This window comes from Platalea leucorodia (assembly GCF_965183815.1).
Source record: "Platalea leucorodia genome assembly, chromosome: 2".
Classification (NCBI taxonomy): domain Eukaryota; kingdom Metazoa; phylum Chordata; class Aves; order Pelecaniformes; family Threskiornithidae; genus Platalea; species Platalea leucorodia.
Genome location: NC_138824.1, coordinates 33,580,822 through 33,607,788, shown reverse-complemented (window position 1 = coordinate 33,607,788; position 26,967 = coordinate 33,580,822). Strand labels below are relative to the sequence as shown.

The 26,967-nt window shown below is 40.6% G+C and overlaps 1 protein-coding gene across 8 annotated transcripts in view; it reads left to right on the top strand.

Annotated features, from left to right (window-relative positions):
- AKAP11 (A-kinase anchoring protein 11) overlaps window positions 1–11,104 on the top strand; it is a 51,114-nt gene extending 40,010 nt beyond the window's left edge. For 6 of the 8 annotated variants that reach the window (XM_082304432.1, XM_082304430.1, XM_082304434.1 and 3 more), the window contains one exon: window positions 1,437–5,884. In XM_082304432.1, the coding sequence (XP_082160558.1) occupies window positions 1,437–1,583 (147 nt within the window). In that variant the 3' untranslated portion in view covers window positions 1,584–5,884. Of the gene's footprint in view, window positions 1–1,436; window positions 5,885–5,981; window positions 6,140–7,059; window positions 7,142–11,040 lie in introns of those variants that run through there. The other 2 variants (XR_014227454.1, XR_014227455.1) reach the window with 2 other exon arrangements.
- Window positions 11,105–26,967: the final 15,863 nt, after the last annotated feature.

Below are 26,967 nucleotides of genomic sequence, written 5' to 3'. Positions count from 1 at the left end.
TGTATTTGCTAAAGTAGGTCTTTGGACATTAGCCAAACTTTCCTCTGGCATAAGAAAAATGACCATTCTTTTATAAACCAACAGACACCATTTACAAAATTGCCTGTTGTAGACTATAAAACTCTTGCTTCCTGTGCTCTATTTTAAAATCCAGAAATAATTCACAGACATAACTACAGATTTCAGTCCCCTTTTATGTAGAAAATATGTATTTTTTTCACTGAAAAAGGTTTCAGTGTTCAGGATATATTGTGCTCAAGATTAGAGGGGATCTTTTTTATTTGTCCAAGTTAATTGTTTTCTCAAGAAGTTAATTGCTTTATACATGTTTTTGTACCCACACTCTTCCTGTCAGTTCCATCTCCCGCCTTGTTGCAACTGGAACATCACCTAGGTGAAGAAGCAGAGAGAAATTGTCTTTTCATTTTTTTATAGGATTTCGTATTTCAATTTGATAGGTTTCATAGAAGAAATGTTATGAATTTTTAATTTTGTAGCTGTGGAAGCTATTTCATTGAACGCTGTTTATGACTTTTTTTAAACTTAATTTATAGAATATCATGGTAAGGACTATAAAAGGCAATAAAACTTTACAGTTCCAAAGAATAAGTGGGGTAAGTGTCTGAATTGTCTTTATTAAATGCAGCATTGACCGTTGTCCAGAAAGCTACAGAGAATAGTTTGTTTGTGTGAGTGTTGTGGGTTTTTTTGTTTTGCACTTGGATTTTTTTTGTTTTGTTTTGTTTTGTTTTTTTTTTTTTTAACTAAAAGATTTTTTTACTCCTTGGCAAACTGGCAAATTATTCCCTGTCTTTGGGCAGACTTTCTTCCGTATATAGCTGAGCTTGACACGTAAGCAAAGGGAGATTGTTGCTTGGACTCCTGGGTGAAAAAAAAGAATGTTTTCAGCTACACTGATCTCTGCTCCCAAGTGGTAGTTTAACTTAACCCTCACCTTTTCCTCTTCCCCAAGATGTTATAATTTCCCAACTCTGAAGACATTGTTTACATTGAGGGTAGCATCTGTGCCACCCAAACCACACTATATGTTGTGAAAGGAAAATCCACATCCTTTTATTAAGACTGAGTTTTGTCTTTTTATATGTGCATTATTGGCATGGGAGGGGTGGCAAATGTCTTAATCTTGTGTTCGGAATTTCCTGTTTTCTGCAGTCTTGATGAACCACAGCCCTCATACCTGTGGCACCACATCATTTGAAAATGTCACTCCCTCCAGAAGAAATTTTGTGAAAACTGCCCTAAAGAAAAGTGCCTGATTCTTGCGGAAGTTTTTGTTTTTATAGATGTGGGAATAATGATTAACTCATTACAACTGATCTCTTATGAGCTAATGTTTCAAGAATAACTTCTGTAACTGTTAATCAGGATGTGCCGGTCAAAATATTTTGTTTTGTGTTCCCCTTTCTCCCCTTCAGCTTTCCAGAAGACTGCGAGAAAGAGATTGGAAAGTTGGAGATCTCTTGCAAGCAGTGCTGAAATATTGTGAAATGATAGAGAAGGCGTCTGATGGAGAGCAAGCTCTAAATAAGTCTTTGGTTGGCTGGCTTCTGGAAAATGTCTGAAAAGTCCAAAGATGCAACACTCTTCACTTCATTCCTCTTTTGAAAGGAGATAGGAAGAACACAGATATGTAATGTAAAATTCAGCTAATGAGTGTTCAAGTAATTGTCAGCATTTAAAAGACTTTGAGGCGAAAGTCAAAATAGCTGTGCTGTGCTTTGTGATACTGTGCACATGGTATGTTTATTCAGTCCATAATCGGTATCGTCCACCCATGCATAACTTGTATTTACTGCTGTGTTCAGACCGTGGATATATTTGTGAAAAAAAATACCTTGTCTATGATAATAGGTCAGAGGAGACAGTCTCAGGCGTGATATTCAGGATTCCCACTGTGCCAGGATAGCTCTCTTTCCCACTTGTCTGTGTACTATATTCACAGTGGGACTACGAGCACTGATGTTCTGCAAAAATCTGTTCTGGAATACCTTGTTGCAGACGATGGAAAAAATTACCGACATTGGCCAGGTGTTATGTGCCTACGGGCACCATTGCCAGGAAAAAAATTGTGACCTGCCGAAGTAGCCCCTTAATACGGTCTGGCTTCATAGCCACCTTTATCAAGTTTAACTTTATGTGAAGATGTGAGAGTCTGCTCTGAAATTGTTGAGGTGCAAATACATGTTCCCATGTCCCATGTTGACTACTATAGAGCTGGTAACTTCTGGTAGAAGGGCAAACCGGGTAGCTGAGCATAATTTCATACATACTTCTTCAGCAAGGTTTCCTGAAGCTTGCCAATCAAGTCTAAATTGCTAAATTTCTTACTGAAGCTTTTTGTATGCATATACTTTGGTGACATGAATTCTGTGTCGAAGAGTTTGTACGTTAGTCTCTCACATAGATGCGTTAAACGTAGCAGATAGAAGCTTCTTCCTCAGAGGCTCTTGGCCATCTTTTTGACTAGTCTAATTCTTTATTTCTTAGCCTCCATATATGAATTTTCTTCTCAGTAATAAAGAGAATTTTGTTACTCAGTGGGCACTTAAGCGTTTAGCAAAGAAAGCTAATTAAAACATAAAGGGGAAATTTCTTGCAAATTGATTTTTCATTTTTCTTAACTACCTTCACTGAATTTTTTTAAAGGCACTTTTAATCAACTCTTTTTTAGCAGTCTAATCAGGTTTCTCACCAGTGCTGCTGACTTGCCTTTCTGTCTGAAGGGAAATTTGGACCTTTACATATCCTGTGGTTTGAAAATGCCTTTTTTTTTTTTTTTTTTTTTTAATTATTATTGTGGGTTCTGTTTTTTTATACATCCTTTGAGAGAAAAAGGCACATGCTGGTAATTACAAGGTCGCCACCTCAAAAATCCTATCACCTGCAAGAGAATCATGGAGTCGTACTTATTTTGGATGAACAGAAGAATCTTAATAGATTTTTCATAGAAAAACATACTGTTGATATGGTGTGGAAGTTTCTGGTCCCAAACAAGGAGAGATAAAGTCTCTAAAGCTATTCATGAATTTTATTGGAATGTGTGCAATTCTGATTTCCACTACCCCCTAAATTACACTGGTAAACTCAAGAGCACTCTCCTTGCAATGTCCTTGTGTTTCCGGAGGGCATTCCACTGGTCTTTTTGCAGAGACCTGGTTTGTTTTAGTCCTCATTCGTCATCTGGATTTCTGCCTTGGATCTCACAAAGTTCACCTTTCTCACTGAGTTAAAGATTTTTAACATTTTTGTATATACACATATGTGTGTTCACACATGTGCATACACACATAGATATGTATATGTATCTATATGTATCTATATTTGTGTAAGATCTCACCAATATGAATTTACAATGTAAATTTTTACCACTAACTTAAAATTGTTATAGTTTATTACCTCACTTCATATATCATTTCACTGATTGAAAGATCTATGTAGGCCATGTGACAAAAAGACCAAAAACCATTACAAGGTCTTTTGTCTTGTTATAGGTAATATAATACCAAGCGTCAGGAATCATTTTTCTCTAAAGCCCAAAGTAGGGAGGGGGGAAGTTATCTTAATTCCTGTATTTGGAAGATGGGGCTAGCAACAAATATTTTTGAAGAGTTGTACAAAAGTTGTCTGGATTTTTTTTCCTCCCCCATCCTCCATACTCCTTTATTCTTTTTTTTAAAGTTGACTTTTGACGTCATTTCAGACAAAAATTTGAAACCATTCTCTGGCTGTAACATCTTCCCTTCAACACAGCAAAAATGTACTTGTACAAATTTACCTATAAAATTGAAATGCCAAGAAAATAAAATACTAAAAACAGTGCCTCAGGACTAAATTTTGCTCTGAGTTTTGGACCCTTGCTTTCTCACCAAGTGGAATTTCAGGAAATGAGGATATAGTAGTACTAGTACAGTGTCTCTGTACATGTCCAAAACCAAACTGAAAAAGATATTGAAGGCATTGTAAATGTACAAAGCTATACATTTGGAAAAAAAAACCCAAAAAACCAACAAAACAACACCACAGGAACAGCCAGTTTTTAACTGATTTGTTCAGTATGTTGGATTTTATGAAGTTGGTGAGTTTTCTTTTTAATTACTTTCCTGGAGAAAGGCAGAAGATTGTGCGATTCCCAAAGCTTAAAACTGTTCAAAAAGTTAAGTAGACAATAGTTGCACTAAAAATGATTTTTATAAATGGAATCTTGTTTTCAGACTGGATCAAATACATTATGTAACTATTGATTGGTGTTATGTTAAGGAAGAAATTGATTTATTAGCCTCTGATGAAAGTAGCATAGTTTCCAAATTTACATGAGAAAAATATGTTATAAAATACTTCATTTTCACTTAAACAAAAAAACAAACCAATTTTCTACACAAATTGTTTTAAATTTGTTCTGGATGACTTGACTTTTCTTCTTGGGTATCAAAATTGGGAAAGCGGTAAACTAGCCTGGCAAAATTATTATAATTTAATAATTTTAATAATCTTTGGGAAACCTCACTCTGACTATATCTAACTGGTGCTGTCTGCCATATTAGTGAGAAAGCTGTTCTTTGCTAATGCGAGTCTTAAATTACGCTATTACTGAGTTTATTTAAAACTCCTGACCACAAATACAGAAGTGTAAATGAAAACTGTAAAAACATGAAGGGCCACATTTTGGTCCATTTGAACCAGACAACTCAGCTTTATAAACAGACATAATAAGGTAGAGTTTGTTTCATCTTGCATTTTTTTCTGTATGGGAAACCTGACTTGGTAATTTAATTTTTAAGTTGAGGAAAATATATACAATGGTGGTGGTGTTCCAGAAGACACCCTGTTTCAAACACTTCATAAATACATTTGGTGTTCTAAAAAAGTGGAAGTGTTCAGATGTTTTGTAAGGTTCTGTAGAAAAAGCACTTTGAAAATAGTCCCCCTATAAATTAACAATCATCAAAAGTGGCCATATTTAAAGCAAGTTTAAACATTCAGAACGGGGTGCATAAATAATACAGAAGTATGCATAAAGCCTTAAAATAAAAACCAAACAAAACTCAAACCCATATGCTAAAATTAAAGAGGATTTGCTGTCTCAAAATAAGGATGTGAAAAAGTAGCTAAGACGATGTACTTGAATGCAATTTGTGTAGTATCTTTGTTCTTGAGTTTTAAAAGATTGTGTAACCTTTTTAAAAAACAAATAAAAACCAAAAACCAGGCAACCCACATTCCGAGACTAATTAGGTCTCTCAAAAATGGTATCGGATTTTAAACATTACATTTTCTAATGTAACTTTGTCTGGGACCTTTTCTATAAAGAACCACATATTGTTGGATATGGGAACACAGTAAGTAGTAAACACTGTCACCAGCGCAAAAACCCCTAGTTTTACATGGTTGATTTGCAAAGAAAAATATAAGATTCAGGAATGATTTTAGCGTAAGGATTTTGGCTTTTCAGCAAGAGCCGCTACTGTCGAACATTTACTGTACTTGAGCTCTGAAGAGGCAAGTACAGAGCCCAGCCACTGTAGTCACTTTATTTTGTACCATCTTTGTACATTCCTGTTGTATAGCTGGAGTTGTAGTTTTAGAGGGCCTTTGTTCTGTTGTAATGTCTGAATAGTATTTAATACTAAAATTTATTATAATTTGCTGGAACTGCTGCTTATTTGTGCAGTGTTACAGTAATTCACAGCCCAGTTAGTGATGCAATTGTATACCAAAATCAGTTTGAATAACTATAAATGTTTATGTAACTGTACTCAATGAATATGAAGGTCTTGTACTGTATAATGGTGACGAGTTTTGCCATTTTAGTAATTTAACTATATCCAGTTTTCAGATTATGAACTCCAGGTTGCACTAAATTTGTCCTTGTTTTAGCAGTGGCTTAAAATAAAACACATTTCACTGGCTTCAAGAGTGCTGTCATTTCTTGTAAATTCATGGAATATTATTTTTCTTTTCAGTTAACACAGCTAAGATTGGTCTTGGTCAGTGGTTGTGCGAAGGCGCTTGAAGAATGGTATAGTAAATAGTGCATCAGTAGATGGCATACTTCTTACAGAATTAAACTGGTGTCCAGGAAGAATGTGAGAACACTGTTTTACCGTCTTTGGGTTGAAAGGTAAACCCGTAGTTCCGGTTACATGAAGTAAAATGTCGCATGATTCTGTGAGGAGAGACTGGGCGAGAAATCCACTCTAATATGTCAACACAAGTAGGATGTAATAACCAGTCTACCTCAATCTCACCTTGCCTGAAAGCTAGGTTAGAGAGGTTGGCTTGATATTTTCATGTGGACTGAAGCTGGTCTTTGGCACATTGTACAGTATTTGGGGAATCGATGTAAAAGCCAGCTTTAGAGTCTTCTGGACAAATGCAAGAATACACTGCGAATGAAAATGTTGTACGAAACATGAAGTTTCATAGGCCTATTCAAAATCCTCAAGTGTTTTGGTACCTTGTGAAATCTACCAAACAGCGTATTGTCAAGTACCCCAAAATAGTCATGCTGAGCAGAGATGTTGTGCACAGATACGCTTTCTAAGATTTAAAAGTACTGCCGGTGCAAATAGCTGTCTTAATGTTTTTTCATGTATATGTTGTGAATGTAATAGTCTCAGCAGGGTTTCATTTCAAGAATTAGGAAATTTTTGCTGCAGTTACTTTTAAACCAGTAAGCGTGTGCAACTTTCCTTGATTCTTTATTTTTGTAATGGTTGTTTAAAGGAGGTTTCTATGTCATTTATGAGGTGACTTCCAAAAGGAACATTCTTTTGTTTCGGTACCGTATCTGTTTTGGAGATTTTTTTTGGGGGTGGGGGGGTAATGCCTCACTTTTAGTCATGTAGAAAATATATGTCAACTGAAACGAGTAAACATTTAACTTATTCTTAAAATATTGCACAGCCAAAGAAATATGAGTGGCGAGTTTGGGAACAAAAAAAAAGATTTTTGTGAAGGGGAAGAAGAGGATATTCATGTGCGAGATTAGTCTGAGCTTTTTTCTTCCTGCCTGGACTTTATTTTTCTTTCTTTCAGCAGTCTGGTTCTGGCTGGCTTTATTCAACCACAGAACAGTATCCATGCACTTTGTTTAACCTTGGTGTATTAAATTGAGAGTTAAGTCTCCAGCTATTCCGTAGTCTTCGCCCAACATGTGTGCTACTCCATCTCCTGCTGCCGTTGCTCGGACCTTCCTCTCACTCCCTAGCCTGAGCTTCTGGTGTGACTGAATTCCATGCTGGTTACTGCTCCAAGCCTCTGGTTGGAAGGTGGCTATGGAAAGTGAGTCATGCCAAGGCCGAAGAAATGTACCCCAGGCACTAACCTTACTGGTGATTGAGCACCATATTAATCAAATGCTGTCTCTTCCCCTGCTGTTAAGGCAAACCACAAAGCGTGTGACTGCTTGGGGCAAGGGAACTAACCATGACAAGCATGAGACCTTGTCTGTGGTCAAGGTACTGGCTATCTAGTCATTGACCACGCAACACCTTTCCACAGGAATTGTGAAGACTGAAATTGGGCCTCTATGTAGTCAAAATATATAGTCTGTCTTGCCTTCATTCCTCCAAAAGTTGCTGCTGCTTCTAGGACTGTGAAGGAGCTTTGTGTATGTTTGTTTGTTTGTTGTTCTTCATTAAGAATGGGCGAAAGAGAACACTCGTATGAGTCACTTGACTTGGTTTCCTGAAGTTCCAATGCTTCGGCCAGGAATAAGATGAATATCGAGAAATGAAATGGTGTGATAATGTGCTATTTTTTTCTGCCATCTGTCCCTGTAGCCCACTTATTGCTAACCTCTTAATTTGTACAGTCTGCACCTCATATTACTTCCAAGTCTCCTCCTACACTTTCTTTGTGGCTGTTGCTGGTTTCTCCTTTTTTCTGACCCTTGTCCAGTCTTGTAGTATGGCTGTCATCTGCTGCTTTCTTGACCCTACTCTGTTGTCCTGATGTGACTTCTGGCCTTCTCATTCTTGGCTGGTGGAAGTGGTTAAAAACCAGCAAGGGGAGTCTTCTTAGCTGAGAGGCTATGGAATAAGGCTTGCCTACCAGAAATCATCAAGCAGTGAAGAAGAGCTAAACTTGCTTTTGGCTGAGTTTTTCACTCCTGTAGGAAAGTAATCTGTGGTTGCTTTGGTTTGGAACCCAACTTATTGCTTGCAAAACCCTTAGATTTTATGCTGATCTGAAAGTAACTTTTAAGCTGATACTGAAGTATAATGTAACTCTAACATCCTACATTATTCGTGCAGATGTATATTCAGTGTGCTGCATCACAGCAGCTTCCAGACACAGACAGGGCAAAACTCATTCCTGTTGAAAGCTGGCAAAATCCCAGTTATCTTAACCACTTACATCAGATGTCAGTTTAGATAGAAAGTAACCTTTAATAACAAACAGTGGACACGATTCTCAGTGTCTCTGTTGCCGAGAACGTGTTTTCATAATTATTGCCCCGTAATATTGTGCTCTGAGCAGATGTTGCACTTGGATTGATTAACCACACAAAATCAGACATGCTATTCATGCCGCAACAAAAATGCTAACGTAGTATGAGCAGAAGTACAACAAAGAACCATCTCCTCATGCTGGAAGTCGTAGATTTAGAGGAGATGCATAATGTTTCTTTAGGAAACTAGAATATGACTGTGGAAAGCAAACTGTGAAAGCAGCTCATCAGAATGTAGTCGTTTAGAGAAATTGTGTCAAGAGGAATGGCAATACTCAGCTGTCCTGTTGAACAGAACTCTTGACAGTATGTTATGCAGCATGTATCAGAGAAGAGTTAGAGTTCACAGTTAAATGTGTTGGAGTTAAAAGGCACTGGGTGTAAGAGAGGTTCCAAGCTAACTGTTGCAGGACTGTGAGATGTTTAGCTAATATTTCTGCAGCAAGAGATGATACATGTTTTTTCATCCTGTTAGCTTAGGAGGTCCGGGACTTGGCGTATGTCCTAATTTAATGCTGTAACCTACAATGTAAAGATCTTCAGGGTGGTCAGAGTCATGAAAGGGTTAAGCCTGAGACATCTTGACCAGCCTAGTACACGCTGGCATCTTCAACAAAACCTCTTTTCCTGTGACTGCCTGAGAAAATAAAGAGGTGGGTGTTGGAAATTCCCCAAGGAGTCTGGAGGGCCCTCATCAGTATGATCAAAGTGCTTTTGAGAGGCTCCTAGAGACATGGTTTCAGAGAAAGAGTAATGGTAATTTCTGTTTAAAATTATTTTGTGATTTTTTTTTCTTCTCCTTAAAGTGCCAGAATGCTACTGCTTATGGTATATTGTCGTGGTTTAACCCCAGCTGGCGACTGAGCACCGCACAGCCACCCGCTCACTCCCCGCAGTGGGATGGGGGAGAGAATCAGAACAGTAAAAGTGAGAAAACTCATGGGTTGAGATAAGAACAGTTTAATAATTAAATAATAATAATAATAATCATCATCATCATCATCATCATCATAGGCTATACAAAGCAAGTGATGCACGATGCAACTGCTCACCACCTGCTGACCGATGCCCAGCCAGTCACAGAGCAGTGTTTCCCCCGGCCAGCTTTCCCCCAGTTTATATACTGAGCATGACATCACATGGTATGGAATATCCCTTTGGCCGCTTTGGGTCAGCTGTCCCGGCTGTGCCCCCTCCCAGCTTCTTGTGCATCTCCAGCCTTCTCAGTCAGTAGAGCATTGGAAGCTCAGAAGTCCTTGATTTAGTGTAAGCACTACTTAGCAACAACTAAAACATCAGCGTGGTATCAACATTATTCTCATACTAAATCCAAAACATAGCACTATACCAGCTACTAGGAAGAAAATTAACTCTATCCCAGCCAAAACCAGGACATATATGCCCAGCTTGTAGTTTGTGTGTTTAAAATTTGACTTATTTTATTTTTTTCTGTGTATTAGTTTGCCACAACTATTAAGAGAAAATTTAACTACATAAAGAAGTCATCCTTATTGCAGTAATCCAAATGACACTGGATGAGTGGTTTAGATTAATTAGGGAAATAATAATTAATCTGAATACACATCAGCAATGAGAAGGTTGTTTGTTACCATCATTCATTTTTAATTTTCTTTCTTGAAATGTGAATATTTTTTTGATAATTAGACTGGAAGTGCGCTAAAGCTCTCGTAATTGTATCTAATTAACAAGGAGAAAAAGAAAGAGAATGAACTGTGGTCATAACACAGTCTTGACCCTGGCAGCTCACTTAATTTGAACGTAAATTAATTTCCTGCCAACTGTCTTCTGTTTGCAAGTCCAATGTTCAAAGACACATGTCATAAATTCAACATCTGTTTTTATATTTGCAGTTTCTACAGTGTTGGGATGTTGAGAAGAATAAAGGTTGCAAAGATTTTCTTTCTTCTTCATTGTGGTGTCCTTGCTGGGTGGGACTTTTTCTCCAGTCCATCGTCCCAGTCCAACCCCCCTTTCAGCATGGGTTGTAGATTGCACTGACCCCACATGGTACTCTGCGACCTGGAATTTCTCTGTCTTTTGCTTCTCTGACTTGGCTTCAGTGCTGCTCTCTGCTGCTCCTAAAGGGTCTTCCAACCTCAGGTCCTATACTTGAGACATTTCTCCAACCCTGAATCTGGTCTGATACCCTCAAAGAAGGTGAAATCTCCCTTTCTGTGGAAATGTGCACAGTGAACTGCCACCGAACAAGGCTTAATCACATGGCTGATGAAAATTAGTCTAGCTTACTGTGTCAGAGGAGAGAGAGACCAGATACGTGAGTCTTGAAGGGCTTTATTTTCAGTTTGCTTGCGAACATGGGTTTGGTACCTACCTCTGCTGATGCCTTGTTTTGACCCAAGGCAAACTGTGCCCTTCAAGAGCACTTGTATGTCTCCCTCTGTAAAGTGGAACAATGATCCTGGGCTCTTCTGAAGAGTTTTGGACTTTCAAAATGAGGAACACTCCTTGTATTTGCCAAATACCTTAATAGTTAGCATTTTTCTTATGCTCCCAAATATAATCAAATGAATATTTTACAATTTCAGATTCTTTCCTTTAAGAAAGCTTGAAAATTTCATGCCTCTTCAGGCAAATCCAGAAATCATTCAGAGACTGTCCCAAACTGGTTGCATGTAGAAAAGCCCTCATAATTTGGAAGCTGATGACGTTGTAAGGCAAGTACCTGACTGTTTTGGAAACCTTTCTGTGGTAAGTCATAAGGATGAAATGTCTCTCTCTCTGTTCTAGATGATGACTTACCTTCAAGGTGGTAACAAACCCATGGCCCAAAAGTCTAGGAGTTCCCAAAGATAACATGAGAAATGCAAGGATCTGAAATTCCGTATGGTGTTATTCCCCTTTGTATCATTTTCCTAAGGGCATTACATTGGCATAAAAGCCAGAGCAGTAAAGCCTGCGATAAGGTGCGTGATGTCTATAACACTGTACTTGGCTGGAATGAGGGAATTCCGTACACAGCTCTGACATGGGGCTCCTGGAAGGTCTTTTGGGTAAGTCTCCTGTCTTATGCTTTTTCGTTTCTCATTTCGCAAAGCTGACTGACACTGCCCTTTGTGCAGGGAGCTGGTGGGGATGGTCTCCCTCTTCGTGTGAAGGAGTTGTCAAGTTGCCAAGATTAATTTGATTGACGAGGCTCCAGGGAAACAAGTCAGGAGCAGAGGATGATGTGTGGCAGATGGATGTTAACAGGCATGTTAGGAGCTGGTCATGGATTAATTGAGCTGCACATAGCTAATTCAACAGCTAATTAACCACCTCTTGAGAAGACCTGAAGGTAACCATTTCAGGATTGCGGTCCTCTCCCATTGAGAAAGTATTGGTTATGGATTGCCACAAAATTGCAGTTTAAAAGGTAAAAGTGTTATTTAAGTTATGTTTGAAAGAAATAAAAAATACTGTAAGTAAAGTTATATAAATAACCGTGTGCTATTTCCTGCTTGGTGTATGGGAGTTCAGACTGAAAATGTTCCTTGTTAGCCTTGAAATTTGTTCTGCAGCCCCTCCAGAGAATGGTTCTTCATACACTGTCTATACGGCTGAGCAGAAGGGGGGCCCTTGGAACGGTACTGAAGCACAGATAATGGCAACAAAGAGATAAAACCATCCTGGCTGTGCTACTCACCTGACGAATACTGTGTTCTCAAGAAAGCCACAAAAATGTTTTGAAGAAAGCAGCATAACCACTCTACTGCTGGTGGTTTGGTGAACCTCACGGGGCGGCCCGCAATCGGATGTCAGCCATACTTTCCAAACGGCAGTAGGGCTGGTCAGTGGTTTGACATGAAATGCAGCCAGCCTTGTGCTTTGGCTCCAGGTAACGCCACCACAACCTGTTTATAACATTCGCTCTGTTTTTATGGTTAGCGATGGATGTGTTGACTTGGCTGGACCATCATAAGCACCTTCACGATGAACTGCTTTATACAAATTGCCCTGAGCCATCTTGGTCTGTCTTGCTGAATCTCATGTAAATGCTAAACACTAGAATTTTTACCCTCATTGAAATATATAGTTTTGATGCTATGGGCTTGCATGGTAGCATCCTTTGCCAGGTTTTCAGGGAAGGCCAGTACGTTAAATTATAGTAAATGTAGTGCAAGCTTCTTTCTGTAGCTTGATAGCTGTAATTTGTTAGCTAGAAATGCACTATTACATACATACTGAGGTTTTGTGGATTTCCTGGCTTCGTTGTTACAATGAGGACAAGTGATTAATCATGTAACGTGTCTAGTGATGAGTGAGTACATCCGGTCCAGTTTTTATTGTTGTTTTATGTTACTCCATTTTTCTGTACCTCTCTAGCTTGTACATGGTTTTACACCAGTTCTTCTGCTTCAGCTTTAATCTTTGCACTCATCACTGACAATTCCAACAGCCTTTTAAGGAGAAGAATGACACAAAATTAAGATGTTAAAATGCTATAGAAAAATTGTCTCTAGTCAGGATTTTTTCCTTGGAGTTATTATCTCTTGGTAGGTAGGAAGTTTCAAATGTACGTGTTTCTTACATTAAGGGTGAACATACAACCCTGGAAGTCTAAGGTAAAGTTGTGCTTTTTGACATTTTAAGAAGCAAACCTTTCCTATCAAATCCTTACGCACGAACCGTATCGGTGAGATAGATGCATCTTTATTTTCAGTAGCCTTAAGTGAACTTCCACGTCTTCCACCTGCCTCCCACCCTGTATTAGAAATGTTACACTTGACCTTGAAAAAAATATTTTGTACCAAAACAATATCACAGAGACTCAGCATCAGCCACGTCCCATGAGCAATATTCAGGGACCACATATCCTCTAAATATTGACCCGTTTTTAGCTCTTTACATCCTTCTGCACCTCCTTTTAATCACTTTGCTCTAGAAATGACAGTAAAACCTGGCGCACAACTGAGTTTACTTTTAAAATCCTTGCTTTGTTTTAAAACCCTGTCACCTTTCTCTTCACCACAGTAAGAGCGGCAATTCCAGATTATAGGAAATTGTTACAAATGTTATGATTAAGGTTGTGCTTTCAATGCTAGATTTAAAAGAAAATGCACATTTACCCAGCTGTGAAGATGACAGAGGTGGGTTTCTGCAAAGGGGATTTTCCCATTTGATTGGTGTTGCAAGAGAGTGAGAAGAGCAGTCAGCCGAGAGGTGGATGAGGTTACCCACAAGCACCAGTGGCGCACCCAATATGGCTCGATTGCCGAATTGCAGGGATATGGGTCAGCGAAAAGGCGGAGATTACTGGAACGACAAAGAGGTGTTGGAGCTGGGGAAATCTAAGTGACAGCAAAAAATAGGCCATATAACATGTCAGAGTTGTAACACAAAAATGAAACCAGACACCTTTGCCGTAAAGTGAGTGCTTGATAATGAATCTTCAGAGAAAGGTATGGATCTTTTAACTTGTACATGCATGCCTCCAGCCACTGTACAACTAAAGAAGAAAATGTCACAGTTTGTGGAACCAGAAATAAAAGTCCAGATAGAAGTTTTAAGTTAAAACTACAGGCCTAGTAAAACCCAGTAGTAGTAATGGATTTTCAAAGATGAACATGCTTATTTATGTCATCAAATTTGGCATCGTGTCCCTTATGCCTGTCTGCTTGTTCTTCTGATTGGCTATGAGCATAAGCTCATGTTTAGTTGAACACCTGAATTGCTATGAATGTGCAAATACCCAGGGTTAAGCCCAGCTTAAGATGTGTGCATGGTATAAGCACCGTTCTGCATATCTGACTCTAGAGTATAGACTCTACAGCTGGAAGCTTGGCAGTCCACAGTGTGTAGCTCTTTAGAGGATGTGTGCAGTGTCACCAGTTCCAGCTTTTGGCAGGATTTTTTAGATAGAGAGAGAAGGAAGATAAACAGAGTTCTCAAGGTCACAGTTTCACAGAGCTTTTGGGTTACTTGGATACATGCATTTGTGTAGACATCACAGATGGTCGCAGTCTACGTATTTCAAAGCTAAAACAGGATGCTGAAAATTTTGGTACTGATTTCTAATTAGAAATTATTTAAACTGTGAAATCATTCTTAGTTATTGGTAAATCTTTTAAGACTGATGGCGTTATGTAAATAAAGGAAGATTTTTGGAAGTATAAGAATCCTATGGGAAGATGACACCTTTGTTATTGACTGTTGCTAAGAACATATCAGAATGAAGCTGACAAGGCTTGTTGTTCCAGCAGCTATTCTTACCTTAAGCTTTTTTAAAAGCCAGTGCTTCTGACAAATCAAGATGACTTGTGGATGGCTGAGATGGGAGACATTCAGTGTCCTTACTACTTAACAGTGAGGTAAATTTCTACAGAAATTTCTACATATCATTGGCGAATGTCTGGCCTCTGTAAAAGGGGTCAGTAAAACACATTTGTCAAAATGAATGCCTGTTTGGAAAATGGCCACTTCGTTGCACTAATGGGTAAGAACCCAGAGGAAAATAAACAGCTAGGACTGCTTACTGGGTTATTGGCTTTTTTGAGGTTCAGAGTCAGAAATAAACATACAGAGATGTTATCGGATTTATTTTGAGACTGAAAAATTACTAGCAGAATTTAAAGGCAGTGTGTTTGTGTTGACAGAATCTGTTTCTTCTGCTAGAGGCTAATTTTACAGCACTTCACCTTTACTTTCCAGTAAAATGTCCTTAGCACGTGTATAAATATCAGTATTTGACAATATAGTAGCACGCACTGCTTCATGCTGAAGATGGCATTATCCTCCCGTTAGAGGAAAACAGACATATCCCAGCCCAAGGCACACTGCTGTTGTCAGTTCACTTCTCCTCAGGTATGAAGGCAGCTTGAGACCACTGATGGACATGAGTCCAGTTCAGACAGGCATCCCCACTGAAAACTTCTGCAGTCGACATCTGAAGGGCTGAGAGGCTGAAACACTTGTTCTGCTGCTGGATATTTTTATTTTCTTATACCGTCTCCTCTTCATTCATTTTGGTGTGGCTGACAACAGTAAAGCTCCAGCCAGATGAATAGCCAGGCCAAGATCTTCTTGCTAAGAGGGACAGGGAAAGACATTTTCCAAAGCATTTAAGCCTTATTTTCAGAAGTGGGCCAGAGACCGCCTTTTGGCAGCCCTATCACAACTGTTTATGCATTTTCTCCAAAGCAGCTTAAATGGGAAGTGTAAAATTGCATAAGCAGGCCTAGAGGAGAGGCCAAGACATTCCCTGTCTTTAGGGAAGATGCCAGTTTATGGGGTTACAGTCAGATTGCTCTTCCTATTCCTGTTGCTTGTTCCATGATATCCATAGGATATTTTGCAGCAAGTAGATGAGGCTTGGTTAAAACTGTAAAGTTGAATTTTGCTATAGAGTCTAGCATTGAGGGCCACCTCTTAGAGTGCAAGAGTGTGGTTTAAACCCCCCTCAGATGAGACAGGCCTAGTAGTAAGCATATCCTTTCTGGGAACAATGTTCCTACCAAGAAGCAAGTATGTGAAAAGTGAGGGGCATCTCAGTTGTCCTCTGAAAGGATGTCTAAGAGTCCAGGTCCTTTAGGCATTGCTTGAGCAGACTGGATCTGGCCTCCCTAGTGAATTTAGTAGGGTTTTGGAGCCCTTCCCTCTCCGGTTTGGAACTGCATCAGAGATTTGAGGTATAGCTCAGACCCTGACCATAAAATCTGCAATGTAATAAAAGACTCCTCCTTCAAAAGCAAACCTCCTATCAGAGCTGAAATGTTGTTTGTGAGAAATGTAGTCATGTAGGGGGTGATTCACCTTGCTGGAGAACTGCAGCATATGTTGGAATCAGTTGCCATAAGTTCCCTTTAGTAGTCAGTGAAAACAAAAACAAACAGAAAAAGTCTCCTTCTAGGGCATGATTCATCTCCTTTTCATGTAGACATTTGAAAACAGGTCAAATGAATTGGGCTTTATTTCTTTTAACCATAAAGGAGTCTGGATTACTAGCTAATGTGTTGATATGTATCATAGAATCATAGAATAGCCCAGGTTGGAAGGGACCTCAAAGGATCATCTGGTCCAACCTTTAATGGGAAAGGGAGCCTCAATGAAGTTACCTAGCACCCTGTTCAGCCGCATCTTGAAAACCTCCAGTGATGGGAACTCTACCACGTCCCTATGGAGGTTATTCCAGTGAATGACTGTACTCACTGTAAAAATGATTATATAGTAGTAATTTCATGTTAGTAGAGATGAATCCTGCTCTGGGCATCTGGCCCTGTGGCTCAGCTGCTCAGTCCCATAAGATATTTGCACTGAATTTCTGTCTATATGGCCTGCTTACAGGACTACTTTTGGGGCTAGTTCAGAGATTATAGAATCACAGATGACCATACTCCTGGAAGAAATTGGGAGGAGGGAACAGGCATCGATTGTGGTCAGTGCTTGAAGTGGACTTGCTTGTTAGTGCAGAGATATTGTCAAGCAGAAAATGGACTGGAGCCTTTTCTTGTGGGAGCTTCTTCCTAGAATGGCTGCCATAGAAGGACTCTGTGTTGCCTTCTCTGGGGCAGGCGGTATTTATAGACAACCTGAATCTGCCTGCAAGAGGCGATATAGAAAACCAAGTGACTAGTCTTGGGACTGTTCTAGCAGGGAGAGGGTAGAGAATGAAATCACGTTAGAAAATGCTACTTATCTGGGCACTTCTGAAGAATGTACCTTTGGTTACCAGACGACTCAATATAACTGTCAGCTCATCCTGCATTACTTTTTCCCCAACCCTTATGACTCAGCTGAGTATTTTGATAGAAAAGCCCAACTCCTTAACTTTATTTCCACCAAGAGGACAATTCCAGAAGTCTCTAGCCATAGCAGAAAAAGTAATTAAAACCAAACAAACACCAGAGTGGATGTACTTGTGTTCTTTTCCATCCTGCTCAGTTATCAGTGGTCTTGAAATATTGCAAAACTTCTGTGGCTAACAAAGTTAATCTTAAAAAAAAATAAAAATCATAATGTCTATCAAGGGAAAGACCTATTTATTTTACATTTGATGCTTAAAAAAAAATAAAGTATTCCGATAATGCGGAAGAACATGTCTTGGAGCTGGGAGAGGCTGTCTCACCAAGGAACCTCAGCCTCTAGCATCAGAGGCCTGGCATGAGACAATAAACCACATGTTCCTTGGGATGAATGATTATTAGTGACAAACAAAAGCAGTTTTGGCAACCCCAGACTTTCAACACTCATGAGTCAGGACCCCAACCAGTCAAAACTGAGAGACGTACAAAGAATGTGTTTTGTGTTGTTTTTATTTGCTTGCTGGTGGTTGAGCATTCAGGGCTCACATTTTTGTTTTCTTTGTAAGATTTTGAGACAGTGAATGAATTCATGCTGTTGGGTGTTAGGGGGAAAAAAGGCTAGTTATCATGATACCTATGATGAAACCGCAAAAGGTTGCAAACCCACATTGTTTGTTTTGAACCTGAGATTTCTTTCCGTTTGCTAACCAGCGATTCCTGATGATTATGGATATGTTTGTTAGCCATAGTTAAGAGTTGCTTGGAAATTCTATCTTAAAAATGGAAAATGTGGTTCTCGTAAAAATCAAAATTTACCACAGGAAAATGGTTTAATTTTTTTTTTTCTGAAATGTTTCCATCAACATGTAACATTTGTTGCCTCAAGTTGGGAGAATGCAGGATGCTTGGTAAGTTGCTTGACAGAATCCAATGAAAAAAAATTGATTAATTTAGTATTAATGTTAATCCATGTCCTCTGAAATGCTAAAGGGATTTTTTTTGAGTCCTAGAGTCCCATTGTTTTTAAAGGGCAGAGCTTTCCAGTTGCCATTCAAGGCTTGTGACATACTACAATTTGTCTTCTCTATGAGATGCACCACAGATATCTGTGGCTGTCACACAGCATGGAGGTGTGATCTGACCTGATAGCCTAGATGGTTCCCTGAGCTGTAACGTCCCTAAAATACAGTTTTCATGCTTCTTCCCCTGTTTGCAAGTGTGAAGATATTTGGACATGTCCAGTTTTCTCACTAGACACAAATTCCTCTTTTTGGTCAGCTGTATTCATAAGTACTATTGAAGCTGTTTGCATAAAGACATTTCTGCATATAGATTGTTGAAAAACTGTTTATTTTGCCTACTCACAATACATGTTTGGTCATCAAAGTAATACAAAATGTTCCTTTTTCTGATTAGAAACACTTAGAGCCAGATAATAATGAAAACAAATAATGTATTTCTGGTTGAAATTTCAGATAAGCTAGTATGTTCTAAAGTGCTTGAAATGTTATTGACTTTTTAACATCTTCATAAATATGTGATGGCTTTTCAAATATCTATGAAAAAAAGAATTTTAAAATCCCACAGGAATCTCAGTTTGTTCCTTTCTTTTGTAAATGACTAGATTTACAAGAGGATTTAGTCATCAAATTGCCTCAGCTCCCACTGTACGCAATGGAGGGACAGAAGCATCTCCAAAGGAAGACAAGGCAACTTTCCCAAAGTTTGAATTGGCTTCTGGATGTACTTGTCCATTTCCACAGACAGTGGAAGGATTCTAAGGGTATGTCTACACTGCCAAATAAAAAAGAGCTGGGAAGTGAGCTTGAGCGCTGAGCCCCAATCAACCACGGTGCTGAAGAGTTGGCTTGCTCTCCAACACTGTTTCGGACATCCCTCAGAGGCTGTCTCCAGGGCAAACCTGCTATAACGGGGGCTTAGATTTGTGCAGTGAGGACAGAAGCCCATTTGGACCCCAGATCCCAGTTCAGGCACTTGGCCTTCCTTCATTTATCTCTTAAGACACAAAATTGTACAGAAGAGGTGGGAATCTAACATCGAAATGTTGCAAAACTCAATGCTCTTTGGAAATCCAGCCCCAAATACAAGCAAATCCCTACTTGTGCTGTATCAGCAATTCACCTTTTGTCATCTAATCAAACTCTACTGAGTATTTGTCTAATTTGTCATGTTGTGTAGTCCTGGACTGTTCATGAAAAACTCAACTGACAACAGTGGCCTCTAATTTTCAGTGCCTCTAGTATTTGGAGGACTGACTAGAGACCAAGAATTTAAAGGAATCTGCAATGAAAGTTGAAGGGAACTGCAAATAATTATCACCTTTAAAAGCATTGCTCAGGCTGTCACATGTTAGGTGGGCATGAGAGGCAAGGCACCTATATTTAAAATGCCCAAATTTTTAAAATCTTGGAAAACTTTGGCTACAAAAACACACAAGCAAAGCAGGATGAGAATGGTGATTCAGAAACCCATCTGCACCTCAGTGGTTCTGTTGGGAAGAGGCAAAGTGATACATAATCCTAATCTTTAAGGTTTCCTATGGACTGGCCATCCCTAGAGAAGAGCAGTGGATGGTCTTTGACAGTATTTGAGATCAGACTCTTTCATCCTTTAGTCGATCAAATTAGTCACAGTTCTGCTTTTACAGAACAGAACAAAATCACTACACGGTTTCAACTTGAATTGTTTTGAATTCAGTTTTTCTGTTCCTTGGACTGGTCCCCGAACCCTTCCCTCCATCTCTTCCTTCTTATTCCTTCCTCTTTCTTGTTGTCATGTGCAATCTTGTTATAGCAATTAGTAGGCAGTAGTTAAAAGCTGCAAATGCTTCTTATGCTTGGTGATTACACGCTGGTTAAGCCAGAGCCTGCAGGACTCTGTGACAAACCCGTAACATCTGTGTCCTGCCCCATCATATCATTAGAATGTATATATTCACAGAGTATGGTGCGCTGTTGGCTGGGAGTCTGAACAACAAACCATAAATAGGATAATGGCTTTCCTCAGTACATTATCATTATTCAAAAAACAAAACCTCAGTTGTTTTTGAGGACCTTTTTGGTTTCTCTAAATTTCTCCATGGATATGGCTTTCTACTAGGGATTGATGACAGAGGTGCGCATTTGTTGTCATCTTAACCACTAAAAACCCTGTGCCCTGTCTGCGGTACATGACATCCTCCCTGTGTCTCCTGTTACGTTTTCCGCCCTGCGATGCACAGTTGGTCCTGGCACTCTGTCAGGAGGACAGGCAGTCTCTGGCAGCTCATCTCCTCTCTGCTCAGGCAAGCTGTTTAAGCTATATAAGGATGCTCTGTAAATACAAACAAACCCTGTTACCTTGAGCCATGGGGAGGGAATGACTATTATTTATCAGCGCGTTTTGACTCCAACAAATTAAATCTCTCATGCAACCAGGCATCTGCTAATTCCAGGGCTAAATATATCATGGTTTTTAAACTTACTAAATGGGAAGATGATGAAAAGGTTACTCAGCTTGTTAAAAGGAAGCCATGGAAGTCTTGGTGTGGATGCATTCCCGTACTTTCATTGGTATGAGGTATTTTTAGATTTTGTATATACAGGAAGAGGTAGGTACATTGATCTCAACCAGGTGAGAGGAATCAAAACAGAACTGCAGCTGATATTTTTCTTTCTTTTCCCCCCTCAAAGGAAGCACAACATCTTGCTTTTCCACACAGTTAACAGTCAAGTTGGCCAGTGCTTTTGCTTGCTCTGAAGGAAGCTGAAGGGAGAAATTCTTTTTTCCTGCTCCTGCAATGGAGCTGCTGTAGTGATTCTGGATGTGGGAGAGAGACTTGGGCTACAGCATTTCAAAACTGTTTTCCCTTCTTTCTTACTATCTCGCTTTTCCATTAATTTCCTAGGTTTTAATGATGTTCAGCTTCTTTCAAGATTCATTTTATAGAAAGTCACCCAGTGTAATTATGGGGTCCACAAAATACTGCATAGATTTTAACTGCTGCAAATAATTGCAGTAGCCTAATACCAATGTTCTTACTGTAGTCTGCAATTCAGCTCTAAGCCTTGCATTGGCATCCTATATTGTGCACGCAGCAGCCGCTGAAAATCATATTGAAGCCTTTAAATATATATATTTTTTTCACTCGGGGAATCCAAGGGAAAATTCATACATGTGTATCGTATCACTAAAGTAAAATGATGATAGGCGCGCTGTCTGATCCCTAGCATCTGGGTCCCAACCTCTCCCTCCTATGAGCAAACGTCGCAGCATATATTGCCCTGTCTCATCTCGTACTGCACTGGCATGGATAGCTGAAGCCTTTATGCAGCTGAGTACACTGTATGCTATCAGGAAGACGTGATGCGCTCCAGCCTCCCTGAGCAAGAGTGGAAGACCTTGCTTCAACCTCAGCGTCAACCTTCGACTTCACAGACTGTGACTGAGTCTGTGCACTTAGCTGAGCCTCAGTGCATTTGCCCTCCTTCCTCAGTGCATGCTTGGGAACCGAAAAATTTTGTCTTTGAGTTTCACACCTTTACTCAATGTAATAGTAATGGTATTAAAAGTATATTGCCTGTGATTCCCACATGCGGTTAGTTGCTGAAATTAAAAAAAACCCACAGGGAAAGATCCACCTCTTTTGTGTGGAGCTTTATACTAGTTCTTAAGATTTGTTTTCATCACTAGCTATTGGCAATTTAGAAATCAAAAGAAAAAGCTTAAAAATATCACCTGGGCTCTCCCTACTAGCAACACCTGTACCAGTTAGCACATACCGTCCAGGCACTGGAGGGTGGTATGGCCAAGGGACTGTTCCTAAGAGACAGTATGGAAGAAGCGGTGCTGTTGTGGGATGGAAGAGTTAATCTGTGCAGAGATGAATTGTGCCGTGCCTCTTGGCTTTGGGCTGACAGAATTAGCAGAGATATACCTGGGGATACAGTAATCCAGAGAGATGGTCAGGAGGAAAGATTTCTGCAGTATCATGGGCAGCAAATGTTTCCTATCACGGCCCTTACACATTTGGATTTTCAAGGAATATCCCATTTGCTTTTCCCTTCCTCAGAACATTTTAGAGAGGACATTAATCAGCCACTATGCTGGAAATACTCTTGCCTGTGAGAAAAAAAGTATGCAGGAACATTTTAGACAACCCTATTCTAAGGATGGTGTTTACAGAAGAAGTGACATTGTTCTGACCTGCAGATTATCCATGTGCTTCTGGGGGAATTACATGTTTATATGCCTCACTTTTATCATTGTGTTCCAGTAACAACAGTTAAACTTGGTTCGTCATTGAAAACCCTCATCCTTGCTCTTTCCTGCCACTAACATTGGTAGTTCCTGATCGTAGGCAGCCATCCCATTCACTTGCGGATAAATATTGTGAGAAAGGATGAGCCTACAGTGCCAGATTGAAAAGCAAATGCACATTTACCCATCTGCAAAGATGAAAGAAGTAAACTCTGACACAGGCAAAATGAATCATGCATAGGAATGATTTTTTTTAAAACTGGGATCTTCCCCAGTGCTCAGTCCCACAGGAGAGAATTAAAAAGCAGTTGGATAAGATGCAGAAAAGGCGATTCACTTACCTGTAGACACCATCAGCACACTGGGCATGGCCTGATGGCTGATCTGAAGGGATGTGGGTCACAGAAAAAGGCTGAGCCTGCCAGGACAAGAAGTGGGGTGGCAGGAGGGGACTGAGGTACCCCCTGTCCAGAGCACGTGAGAGCAGTTCCCAGGCAGCAGCTGGAGTGAAAGACTGGCTGAGGCACAGGAAAGGGAGAAAAAGAGAGAAAGATGTTCTCAGGCCCAAAAAAGATTGCATGTGGCTATGGGGGCGGCTGCCATCAAAGGCAACAGATGGAGAAGGAAGACAATTGCATGACTCAGGGGAAAGGCGATGAGCTACTTTATCAGGACTTCATGCACCCCTGCAGGCTGTGAGGACACCAGAGATGACTGCAATGCAGTGTGGGAACCCTGAGAGAAGCAAATGGACGGGGAGGCCTTTGTTTTATCCTGTCTTGGTCTTCTGTAGGGAGCAAATAGGTTCATGAGCCTTGGCAGAGCCAGCAGCATTGTTGGCTCTGGTAGTGTGCCTGTGAAGAGATCTGAGAGCCTCAAGGACTCGCACAGTTGGTGCATGCAGGTGGGGCATGCTGGTTTAACCTGGGGAAGCTGTAAAGCTGGGGTTTCATGGTCAGTGTTTGCTCCTGGCACTCTCTGCCCTCCCTGCCAGACCCACCTCGGCCTCCCTGCACCCTCTCTTACACTGGCATTGGTTCTTGTGGCCCTGTGGCCGCTTCCATCAGCAACCTGAAAATTCATCAAGCAAACATAATTGAAAAGAACCCGATTTGCCGTGGCAGAGCGTGCTTACAGACTGGTTTGAACTAAATATGCAGCATTTAGTGCTGGCCCAGTGCTCTCACAGAGCTGGGCGGGAGTCTCCTCCCGTAAAGGTGGAAGGCTGTTGATTGCTGGAGAGGGAAGGGAACTTTTCAGAGAGAAACAGCACCTTTTGACTAATAAATATATGCTTCCAGTAACACAGCACATGCAGTTACTGTTAGCGGTGCAAGAAACCAAGCCACCAGCCAGGCAGACTTCTTAACTTTTCTCAGAAAACTTTCAAGTAGGTATTTTTAAGGCCAGGCATGCACTCTTAGCTCTTGTGTATCAGAGGGAGCTGCCAATAAAGCATAGTTCTCAAGACAGATAGCCCATTTGAGACATTGATGTCCATTTGGAGCACAAAGTGACAAAGTCTGCAGGACAGAGTGCTAGGTTATTGTTTTCCTTGAGGCTTTGAATGGCAAACCAGGGATTTATAGTTCTGTATCTTCAGTCAGCACTTTTCAGTGCACCTGGAGGCAGCTATCAGTAAACCAGATGGATGGAAGAACAGATTGCTTAGGTAATCATTAAACACGCTGTCACTCTTCTCATGTTGCGAGACATCCTGCCCGTGCCAGGACACCCCTGTGCCAAAACAGCTGTAGACAGGCGCTAGCCGTTCAGGGGAACGCAATGCTGCATCCAGAAGGTGGGATGCACAAGGTCTCTTTGACATGTGTAAACGCCACCTGTCTCACACTCGATTTCTAGGTAGCTCAATTCCTACCCTAGCTGCCCACCCCATCCCACTCTGCCTTGTCTTGAAACCAGCCTAGTCACAGTATCAGTCAGACTTACTCAGATGGAAAGCAAGCAGCGGGGGAGGGTGGAAATTCGGCAAATGCCATGTAGCCGCCCCCCCAAGGCAGTGGTGGTGCGTGGTCCCTCGTAGCAGGAAATCTGGAAACTTTCCGTCCTCCATGTGCCAGTTCGTTCAGTGCATGAGGTACGTTCGTAGCAATTCACGCTGATGGGCAAGGAGAGACTGCGGGTCAGCGAAGGAATCGTTCTGGGTAAACAGCATCCAAACTGGTATCAATGAAATTCATCTTTTAGATTATCCGTGGATATTAATTTTAAAGAAAAGTTGGCTAATACAGAAGAACATGTTTCTCAGGTGCACGTCTTCATCTTTGGAGGCCTGGCAGAGGGCTGGGGCCCACAAAATCCTCAGGACTGGAAGAACCAGTCAAATTATTAGTGACAAGCAATAGCTCCCTGTGCTCAAAACCTGAGTCAGCCTCCAGCAAATCAAGACATTTACTTAAAAATCATCAGGCTTCCAAAATAATTCCTTCTGGGCTACTTTTATTTTCTTTCTGTATACTCACATGCTTTCCCCTTCCTCTGTTCCCTCATGATTTTGCTTCCCCTGCGATTACAAGGGCTTTCAAATGAAAGTAGGTGAAATTCTCAGGTAATAACCTGATTCTAGAGACTAGGGCTTTAAGAAAACAAACCAAATGTGCTTAGGCCCAACCATTAAACCACAAATGCTGGCAATACTTCAAGAGTCATTTAGGGTTTTTTTTTCATTGTTTCCAAGTTGTCAGAGAGCGATGTTGGAGCCCTCTGGGCCGATGCTCAGCAGGGCACTTTCTTCAGATCCTGCCACTAGGCCCATAATTTCTTAAGTCGTCTGTGTTTGGACACAACATGGGTTGGGTTTTGGTTTATTTAATTTAATTTTTGAGCACCTGTGCCTCTACAATCTCTCTTCCCCCTTTTGATACAGATCACACATGTAAACCCAGCTTTGACACTTTTACTGGGCAAATGTAAGGGAGTTGCTAAGTTCACTCTGCCTCAGTTTTCTCATGAGTAAAATGGTAAGTGCCTGCTGTGTGTGTTGTAAGAAGTAAGTAGCCATATAGTTACTGTTATTATTATTCAGAAGTACTGCATTCAGAAGACAAGTCCAGTGGTCAAAACAATATGCAACCTTGAGGAACATCACTGATCGTTCCCCACCGGTGTCATCCTACAAATCTCCTTCCTTGTTATTCCACAACAGAGGTAGGTTGGGTCTATCCACACCTTTCTGCTCCCCTCTCTTGCATTGTTTTTGTCACACTCTCATTCTGGCTGGCTGGTTACCGATAAGAGTCTTGGACATTTGCCCAGGGAGATGGGAAGGTCTATCTGACAACAAGGTAGTGTTTCTGCATGGCTTTTACAGCCAAGATGAGAGATGGATGCTTTTCTTGAAAATAAGCACTCTCCTGGGTTCACTCTTTCCTCAACTTTTGGACTGGAAGACCAAGATGGAGAGGAAACATCCCCCCTGTGTTTTCTCTGCCTTCTCCCGAGTAGTGACATTGCACTGCCCTGGCATTTTTCCCATCCCTGGTGGGTATCACAAGTTTGGCAACTCTCTTCACCAGTGTGCTTCCCATCTACCAGCATGGTTTGCCATCGCCATGAGTTTGTCCCCTTCAGCCACTGCATGTGGCCTGAGTGGGTTTGTATCAGAGTCATCTGAGTTTAACCCTATTACATCATTTCTCAATAACACACCAGAAGGACTCTCTTCCAGCGTTTTCACTGACAACATACCAGAGCCTTGGGGGTCATGTTGACCTGAGTTATTTGCAGAACAGCAGGGCTTACCTTTACTCACAGCACTGACTATGAAAATCCCATTTTAATGTGTTTGTCCGTGTCCCACAGGTGCCGTTTGACTGCCTCTTCCTCTGGAGGCTGACAGATCAGGCTTCAGTCAGCCACTGAGATGTCTCAATCCGGGAAATGGTGACTTTTGCCTAAACAAATAAATAAAATGAGTCAATGAATGCGAGGCAAATGAGACCAGGTTGGGTTTTTTTTGTTGATTTTGCATGAGCAAGGGGTTCACAAATCAGTGCTATTTTAGTGGCAGCTCAGTATTAAATCTGCATCTGCTTGACCTATTACCATCCTGTGAAGGAGCTGCAGCTTGAGTTCCTTACCTTTTCACACCTCCCACTCCCTGTCTGTTCTCAATGGGTGGCCACCCTACCTGGATCACAGATGATATAAAGTGATTGCTTCTCTAAGAAAGTCACTGAGCTTCCCTATGGAGTACTGTGAATAGGGAGCTCCACTGGAAGTATAACTTGGCCAGGAATTGCTGCCGAGAGGTAAGAGTGCAAGCCTGAATCTTGCCTCCCATGAGCTTATTTGGACTATGTTAGTAGTGTATTTTAAGCCATTGAAAGTTTTCTATCTTGACCTTTTCTCTCTCCCTGGACGCGCAAATAAATGTAGTTATCCGTATTTTCCCTAAGACATTCTTTAAAACTACCTTCACTCATAAATAGTCATGAAGACTGCACATGAAATTTC